This window comes from Numida meleagris, chromosome 16 (genome assembly GCF_002078875.1).
Source record: "Numida meleagris isolate 19003 breed g44 Domestic line chromosome 16, NumMel1.0, whole genome shotgun sequence".
NCBI lineage: Eukaryota > Metazoa > Chordata > Aves > Galliformes > Numididae > Numida > Numida meleagris.
This window is the reverse complement of record NC_034424.1, coordinates 1,646,365-1,655,227: the sequence shown is the minus strand read 5'-3', so window position 1 is coordinate 1,655,227 and position 8,863 is coordinate 1,646,365. Positions and strand designations below refer to the sequence as shown.

Here is an 8,863-nt window from a genome sequence, read left to right as displayed (position 1 = left end):
GTAATGACAGTCATTAATCAGTACTAGTGACTTTCATTTTCGCTCAGCTGATGAACTTACGTGGGACGAAGCCTGTGTAGGCTGGTATCAGTCCAGCACTGGTGTAGATGCTGTTGTCAGGCCAGTAGGTCTGGGGAAATCTCTTGCCAAAGCTGTGAACGGGGTTTCTCTCCAGAAACTGGAAAAGAATAACACCATTCATTTGAGAACACGCTGCCATTTAGGCCATGCGCTTCGACTCCTTGTTAAAGGAAGCACTCAAACTAACAAATAGCAATTCTCTCCCCGCAGTTCCACGTTCTACAATTCCAAAGTTACGCTGCAGCTTCCCCTTCCCACCCTGAGGTTCTGCCTTCGTGGGCTCTGCCCGGCCCTCCCTGCAGCTCTGCACTGGGCATCAGCCCAAACCCCGCGTGCGTTCCGCTCGTGATGGTGACGTACTGAGACCCATCCGCGTCCTGCGCCGTGACTCTGCACATCTGTTTGGTGCGACCCCTGTAACAGGTTCTGCTTTTCCTTGATGGTGATTAGCCCCTAATTCCCAGCCTGGGAGGAAAAGGAAGGCTTAGGGTGCGTGAGCTGAAGGGAGAGTGTAAATCAGCCTCCGGCACCCGCTGCGAGGTCACACCGAGAGCAGCGCGAGCCCCAAGGGTCCCAGTGTCACTGTGCTGCCCCGTGAGGGGAAGGGGCACACGGAGCCCTGTGCAGCGCTGCTGCCTCCTGCTGCTCTCCCAGCACCGCCCTGAAGCGAGAGGATCGCGCTGTGCTGCCTGGTGCAGCCAGCAAGGAAGGATCCGCGCGCATCTCAGCGCGTCACCCAGGGCAACAGAGATTTAGGGCAGCAGATGAGTGGCTGGAAGGCAGAAGCCATCTTAGACAGAAATTTGGTGCGATTTCTTTATTTTTCCTCATCCCTTCAGCGCCTCAATGTGCCGCAAATACCCTCTGCAAGCCTGAGCGCTGCTGGTCCCTGCAATGGGGAGCACCATGCGTCCCCCAGCCGGGGGCTTCGTGTTCAGTGAGGGGCAGAGCGGGCTGGCAAGGAGCTCGGCTGCGCGAGGCGATGTCTGCTCTGACGCCAGCCTGGGAACAGGGAGGAATCTGTTAACCACGGTGGGAGGGAGCTCGTTTCTCACGTAGGAGGATTATATGGCGTGATACGGGGGAGCGCTACAGCAAGAGGGTGAAATGGGAGCTTTGCAGCAAGGATATTTCTCCTCTTTTGGGGAAGGGTGTAGGAATAAGACCTTCATCCTTTAGAGACAGGTGAGGGTGGTAAAGGAAAAGCCTCCCCAGCCAGGTGCAAAGGACGCGTTGCGTAAGGGCGTGCGGATGGCTGCGTCCTGCACCCACAGCTACGTTTTTAATAGCCTCCTTTCACCTTAATCCTTTTATGAACTCATTTATCCTCCCTTAGTGTCCCAAGGAAACAAGTTACAGCATTTAATTGCTCCTGATGTTTTCCAGCACATTACCCAGTGCTGTTTTTTCGCTTGTACTGATAACCCCCAGCTCTGCTGCAAACCAAACCTTTGCTGGTGGTGCAGATGAGAGGAAGGTTACTTGGCTGAAACAAGCCTTGTGTGCACACCCTACCTGCTGCCTGTCAAAGTCAGCCATGGCTTCCTTCACGCCCCGCAGGTAGTTAGCACCCAGGACCCAGGTGAAGCGCGGTATGTATCCAGTGTAGCCTATGGATGGAGATAAGAGAACCCACGTTGTTGGGTAAGGCTCAGCCAGGCTGGGAGCGGAAGAAGCTGCAGTGAATATAACACCTTGGCAGAGCATAGGAAGGAAAAACTTCATTCAAATCCATCCATTTAAATTGGATGTAAGAGGTGAGATTTATTCCAAACGCTTCTTTGGTTTTTCTTTACCATCTGCCTCCTCTACCTGGGATGACCTTCTGCTGGATCACTCCGGGCACATCCAGCCTGGGGAGCCGGTAATCTGCAGCTGCTGGCGGGGTCACACCTTCAGCCCTCACGGCCTCAAAATAAAAGCAGAAACATAAGAGCTGGGCGGTAAAACCTGCTCCCCCTCCGCCTCCATCACTGCCAGAACCGGCTCCTCCCAACCGCCATTGCCACGTTGTCCTTCTGGAACTCCAAAGGGCTGCTCCCCGAATTTCTAAGGCCAAATGAGCGGGTGAGACCTGCACCAAGTAGGGCTGAAGGGCTGCTCCTGGGAGCAGGGATGTCCCTTCTTGGGCAGCTTTGGCTCCCTACGTCAGGTCTCTGATCTCGGCCTTTCAGGGGATTAGCGCAGCCCTGGCTGCCAGCCCTGCATTAGTGCGAGCTGCAGCAGAAATGAGGGGACCCAACCGCTGTCCCAGAGGGATGGCATCAAAGCACAGTGCTTCTAGGAGGGGTCACAGGGAGACCCAGGAGAGCCGGGCGCCCATCACAACATCCTCCTGGTGATGAGCTGCGTTTATCACTCCTAAAACATCCGTGCAACTTTGGCACTCGTCAGTGTTTTGCAGAACAGCTCTGCCCCAGTGGGCGGTGGGACGGCCCCGAGCTGCTGCGCTCTGGGACACCGCTCTCAGCCATAGCATTGGCGTGGCCCTGAGCCCCATCCCTCCCCAGGACCCATCCCCATCCCCTCACTCCTCCCACCTGAGGCCTCACCTGCCCGGTTCCTGCAGCCGTGCCGGCCCCACGCTGCCTGTCCTGCCCGCAGGCTGCAGGGATGGGAGGCAGCTGCCACTCCTGTCCCTCTGGTCGCCCCACGGGGTCCCAGGCCGGGCTCGGTGGGCACCTGCTCAGCCCAGAGCCGCCGTGGCCATAGCAGGGGTCCGTGTGTGCCAGCTCCTCCTCTGCCGGCCCCGGTGCAGGTGGCTTCGGCCCAAACTCCGCTTCTGGGAAGTTGGTCAGAGCTTTGGCTCTGTCGTAGGGGAAGTACCCTGCAGGGAGACAGCGACGGGATGGGACGTGGCGTGGCCAGCACCGTGCCCTCAGCCCCCTCCTGCTCCTCGGGATGGGAGCGCAGACCCAGAGCACTCATGGAGAACAGCTGCTCTTCCTTACGGGAAAACTTACTGTGTCCAATTTGTTTATTTCTTTCTTTTTAAACAAACCAAATCCTTCCCGTTTTTGTTCTCTGGGCTGTTCCTTTCAGCCCATGGCCACCACCGCCTTCTCCGTGGCATCCGCGGTGCCACCAGCGCTGCCCGCAGGATTTGCCCCTTTCTGCTGCACAGGTACGGGGCCATTGGCCAGCATTTAGGTTTGTAATCTGCCCATAATTATACAATAAATGACTTATGTTCTATGTAACATCATAGGATACATATACTCTGTACAACAGCACTATCAGCTGCTGTCCAGGCTAACGGCACCCTTGAAGAAATTGATTTTCCAACCCAGCGTGCTGGTTTTAAAGCAAGATTAACTTAACGTTTCCTACATTTGTATTGAAAGTATTGCATCTCTGCTTTTCTCCTTCAGCTGGCAAACCAGTTATTGTATTGACAGGAAAGTGAGTCACAGAATGGCTTGGGTTGGAAGGGGCCTCAAAGATCATCCAGTTCCAACACTCTGCCGTGGGCAGGGTTGCCAAAAATGAAATCCTTCTGTATCTGAGGAACCTCCAAGCAGCTCCTGACCAGCCTGTGCCACATCCATATCCACATCCCCTCAGCAGTGCTGGCACAGCCGCATCACCAACAACTGTGCCCAACAGCATTCCAGGAAAAGCTCAACGTGGGACTCAATGGGTAGAAACCAGCACCGTCCTTTGTTCCCAACAACAAAGCTTTACCAAAGAACCCAATCCTTTGGGTGCTGAGCTTGCTGAAGGCCACAGCTGCAGCATTGCTGGGGCTCTCTGACGGCAGTTGTGTGCAACGTTGTGCCTAAAGGCGGCAGGCAGTGTTGAGCAAAGCTTGCAGTGAAGGTTTGAGCACCGGAGGCACACGGTGCTTCTCAAGGCTGTGTTCCCAGCACGTCAACAGTGAGCAGGAGACTGAGCTCCCAGCTGCAGACAGTGGTGGGGTTGGGAGGGAAGAGCAATGACAAAGAGTAATGACAGAGATCAACCAGGTCAACTGGTTCGTTGGGTCCCTTCAAACCGCTCAGTTCAAGGAAAGGCAAATGGGAACGTCCAGGAACAAAACCTGGGAACAGCACTGCCTGGTGAGACCTGGTCCTGCAGAACGCGCTCGGGAGGAGCAGAAAGGCCAAAAGTTTGCAGGAAGCTATGACACAAATTCCCAGCGGGAAAAGGGCCCCTCCGTGCCACGTCTCTGTGGTTCTGAACACCTCCGGGGATGGTGACTCCACCACGTCCCTGGGCAGCCTGTGCCAATGCATCGCTGCTCCTTTGGAGAAGAAAAGTCTGCTAACACCCAACCTGAGCCTCCCCTGGAGCACCTTGAGGCCATTTATCTCTATGGCAGTGAAGACAACCTGGGATCTAAAATCCTCCTCTGCACCCCACCAGATGCCAATGTGTGCTCATTGGCTGAGGCTTCGCCCTGAGCTCTGCAGGCATCTGAGCTCCTGCACAATGGGGAGCTGCACCAAAAACGTCCCCCAGGAGCCCGCTGCAGGCAGCACAGACCTCTCTGGTGACCAAACCCATGCCGCTCTGTGGGCTCTGCTCACCTGGCTGCGCGGGGAGGAAGGGCTGCAGGCCGTGCTGCGTCCCGCTGAAGTCCTCAATGAACCTCTGCTTGCACAGCGGCGCCAGCACGGAGCGAGGGCTCCTCCGAACGTGCGGGTCCGTCAGCAGGCGGTACGTGGTTTTGCCATAGGTCTCTCCAAACTGGTAGTTGTACTGAGGGACGAAGCCCTCGTAGCTGGGGAGGGAACAGAGACACAGAACATGTGGGTGCCCACGTGGAGCAGTGCACGGGGCAGAGGGGGAGCATGGGGACGCCGTGCCCGAGGAACTCCCCGTGTCCCCGAAACCCAAGAACTGGAGAAACATCAGTGGTAGCACAGAGACACAAGCACTCCATCAGCGATCCCACTGCGTAGCTGGGATAAAGGTGGATGATGCACGAGGATCATCAGGTGATGAGTGAGCACTTTCCCTCCCAACTGCTTTCAACAGCTGCCAGCAGAGCCGTGCATTACACTTGGCAGTTCTCCTGCAGAGCCTTTACCGGAGCTGGAGGAGCTTGGTGGCCTCTTGCCATGGGTTTTCAATACTTCTTGCAACACCAGGAAGCTGCGCAGATGATAAATCTGAGCAGATGACGCAGCCCGAATAATTACAGGCCGGGCAGAGGAACTCTGATCGTGAACAAAGTAATGGTGGGGCTGAGAAAGGATTCTGTTTATGGGCAATTAAAAGCAAGGCAATCCGAGGAGCTCAGGTCTGGGCCTACAGAGAACGGATCTGCCACAGAGTGAATCACAGCACGCTGACATGAGCCGCTGTGCTCTGGAGAGGAATCAGCACTCTGCAGGCTGAGATTCTCTGCATGGCATTCTCATTAAGAAGCCAGATAAATCCCCTGGTTATGGAGGTCACCATCACAGCCATTGATCTAAAAACCCACTCGTGAGCAGCCACCTCCATCCCTGGGTCACGGAGCAGGGAGCAGCCCCGGCCCCACTCCAGCTCTGCAGGGATGGGACAGGACAGGCTGTGCCAGTGCCCAGCACGGGAGCACTTCTCCATGCACCGAGCCCTTCCCCAAATTCCTAACGCTGGGTTTAATTTCCCAGTGCCTTCGAGCACCTCTTGAGTCATTGCCACCAGCAGGTCCTGCCGGCTCCATGCCATCAACACCGCTGTCCTGGAGGGCTCACTGACCCCAGTGGCCTCACACCCACAGAGCTCTGCTCCTCCTTGGCCTCCAGGGCTGGGAGCACGGAGCTCAGACACGTCACCACCGGCCCCACGCACCTCTGCCCACTGCAAAGCCTCCATACAAACTCATTTCTGCCTTCTGTGTCCTCCTTTCCAACCAGGAACTCAGTGACGGGAGCATCCTCTCACCACCCCCGGCCCTGTTCCTTCTGAAGGCCATCACAGAGCGGTGCAGGAAGCCTTTCAGAAGGCCCAGCTGCAAACCAGTGACATCCCCAGCACCCAGTGCCACCAACACGGAGCCAGCAGCTCAGCAGCGATGCATTGTGAAGAGGAGATCTTCAGACACCCTCGATGCAAAAATTATTTCAGTTTTGAACTCAAACCCTGGTGAGCAGCTCCGGAAACTTCTCTCTCCGTGTTTTAAACCGAGAAAAGCACAGTTCTGAAGTTCCCCTCAATGCCCTGCAGCACAGCCTTTAATTACAGCCTGCTGTAAACAGGCACTGCTTGTGCCCCCGGAGCCTACATCCCTTCGTTACGTGGCACATTTAAGAGCACCTTTAAAAAAAAAAATCAGAAATCCCAAGCACTGTTTTATCCCAACCTGAGCTATTTGCATTGGAAATGAACCAACTTTGTGGGTGAACTACAGAACTTACCCGGGGATGTGGTGCGGGTGGGGAGGGAAGAGCCCGCTCTGCCTGGGGGCTGCCATGGCACAGCAGCACTGGGGGGGCGGGATGGGATGTGGACACGCAGCAGTCACCCGGGAAACCTCTGTGATGCTGTGGGCACCACGGCTCCTTGGGTCTTTCAGGTTTAATGAGACCGTGGGAACAGCACTGGCAGAAGCACAGCACCGAGCAGCAGAGCTGGGTGCTCCATCCCGCACAGAGCCCCGAACCATCCGTGAGCTCAGGCAGCAGCGGCTGCGTGGCCCCGCTCTGCTCCTCCCAACCCAGGGGCACAGATGTTCGTGGGAGCCTATGATTGCTCAGAACACAGTGGCTGCCCTAAGTAAAAAAACAGAAGAAGTTCACTTTTGTCAAGGTTATCATTAGGGTTTATTGATATGAGAGAAACTCTGTCTGTCAGTGTGTCAGCAGAGGAACCGATGTAACATGAGGACACAGCCCGCCCAGGTGACGCGACAGCATCCCAGAAGCTCAGAGCTCCGCACACAGACAGCACGCACACAGCTCGGTGCTGCTCCCAACATTCTCTGGGGTGGGATGGAAACACTCCAGAACCAGACCGGGTGCACTCTGCCAGCCCCCAGCGCAGCCCCGCGGGCTCCCAGGGCTCGGGGGCAGTTTCCCTTCCCGTTGAGCAGCCGCACTCATCCTCGTGGCAGAACCGCTTCCAAGTTCCCTGTGCAGCAGCATCCTCACGGGGCTGGCAGCACAGCACTCACCGCATCTGGCCCAGATGAATTATCTTTATGATCTTTACTACAAATACACACTAGGCTGGATGCTGGTTTTCAAGAAGTGCTGACCTTCCACCGTCTCCCAGCTTACGAGATGTACAGCTTGGTCCTTAAGATCTGGCTAAACAACCGGAGAGGGAACAGCAGAGCGTTCCCCAGGCACCTGACAAATCCACAACAGATTTAGTGTAGAAACAAGCGGAATCCTCCAGCAGGAGCCCTTACAATCCACCAGAGAATGAAGCGCTGGAGAAACAGCTGAAAACCAACCCCAGTTCGATGAGAAGCCGCCCTGTGCCGTGCAGGAAGCAGCCAACGCAAAGGGAGCTCAGCCCGAGCAGAGCCGGGGGATCAGCCCCCACAAATGACAGCCAGCTCCATGCCATGGGCTGCAGGGCACCTGCCTGCTGCCAGCACCAACCCCACGGGGCTGCAGGGCCGCGAGGAAGCGCCGGTGGCAGAAAGCTATCAGCAGCTGTGTGCATGCATGGAGCGCGGCCGGAGCGGGCTGTGCCCCTTGTCCTCTGACGTGAGCTGTGACACAGCGGGTTCTGCTGGCAGCCAGTGGGTTTCACCAAATCTAAGTTCCCTCTGCAGGTGTAACAGCATCGACTTCGAGATCTCATATTAATGGGTATTTATACAGGATTAATTGCACATCAGTCCATTGTGGCTACAAGTTCATTCGGCTAATAAATCTACATAGTGACAGTAGTACAGTATCAGCTACTTTTCAATACAAACTCCCTACCCTAGCCTTAATTTGCAGGTCAGAAGGTCACAGTGACCTTCCTATGACCTTTAACATTCATTTCTTAATATTTTTTCTAGAAAAAAAAAATCCAGTGTGGGGAAAACGCACATATAGAACAAAAGCAGTGCTTAACAACCACAGGAAAAAAGAACATGCTCTTGGACTCTTCTATCAGCATCGTCCGCAGACCCTGATAGCATCGCTTCCCAAGGGTTGCTAAATCCAGCTCTGTCAATCCTCAAGGCCCTACACGTTTCCTAGCTCTGCCAGTCCCCGTTTCTCACTACACACATCCCCTGCAGCACGAGCCTGCAGAGACACCTGCTAATGTGCACGAGACTTCCACGTGATTGAATGGAATAGTTTGAGAAGACTGAAGTCTTCACTTGTACAAATCTGTCCTTGGTTGGCGGCTCTCGGCCTGACCGGCAGCTTCCATTCCAACCAGGAGAGAGCTCCACGTCCCTGGCAAAGCGTAACGCATTCATTTTTCCCAAAGGTGTACGGGTGTCGACTAAAACCCCTCTCACAGTATTCCCAGGAAATGATTCAGAAGAGGAGATGATTTTTCAACCAAACGAGATCCTCTGGTCCTGCGTGTGTCAGACCATGGCCAATAGAACGAGCAGCTGCCATGGACGTCTCCATTTAAATATGGAACAGTCAAGGGAGGAGAGCGGGGTGTCCTGGCCGCCCTCCTGCAGGGACAGGGACACCACAGTCACTCTGTTCTCAACAGTCTCTCTCTTCTGCCGGAGTCAAATGTTTGATTCCATTTGTTCGAGCAGGAAGTGGTGAATCATGTCAAAAGTGGGACGATCTTTGATGTCCCTGCTCCAGCATTTCAGCATCAGGTCAAACACGGGGTTAGGACACAGAGGAGTCTGGGAGAGATAGATCTGAAAAGAAAC

The 8,863-nt window shown here is 55.2% G+C and overlaps 2 protein-coding genes across 4 annotated transcripts in view; both read right to left on the bottom strand.

Moving 5' to 3' along the window:
* FAM166A (family with sequence similarity 166 member A) overlaps positions 1-6,697 on the bottom strand; it is an 8,135-nt gene extending 1,438 nt beyond the window's left edge. The window contains exons 1-6 of one of the 2 annotated variants that reach the window (XM_021414169.1): positions 6,429-6,534; positions 4,611-4,804; positions 2,634-2,908; positions 1,894-1,990; positions 1,597-1,691; positions 61-178 (exon numbers count right to left, since the gene is read on the bottom strand). In XM_021414169.1, the coding sequence (XP_021269844.1) occupies positions 61-178; positions 1,597-1,691; positions 1,894-1,990; positions 2,634-2,908; positions 4,611-4,804; positions 6,429-6,484 (835 nt within the window). In that variant the 5' untranslated portion in view covers positions 6,485-6,534. Of the gene's footprint in view, positions 1-60; positions 179-896; positions 1,084-1,596; positions 1,692-1,893; positions 1,991-2,633; positions 2,909-4,610; positions 4,805-6,428 lie in introns of those variants that run through there. The other variant, XM_021414170.1, reaches the window with a different exon arrangement.
* The window catches only part of LOC110407001 (discoidin domain-containing receptor 2-like), a 53,216-nt gene continuing 51,167 nt past the window's right edge, over positions 6,815-8,863 (bottom strand). For both annotated transcript variants that reach the window (XM_021414163.1, XM_021414162.1), the window contains exon 17: positions 6,815-8,851. In XM_021414163.1, the coding sequence (XP_021269838.1) occupies positions 8,711-8,851 (141 nt within the window). In that variant the 3' untranslated portion in view covers positions 6,815-8,710. The remainder of the gene's footprint in view (positions 8,852-8,863) is intronic.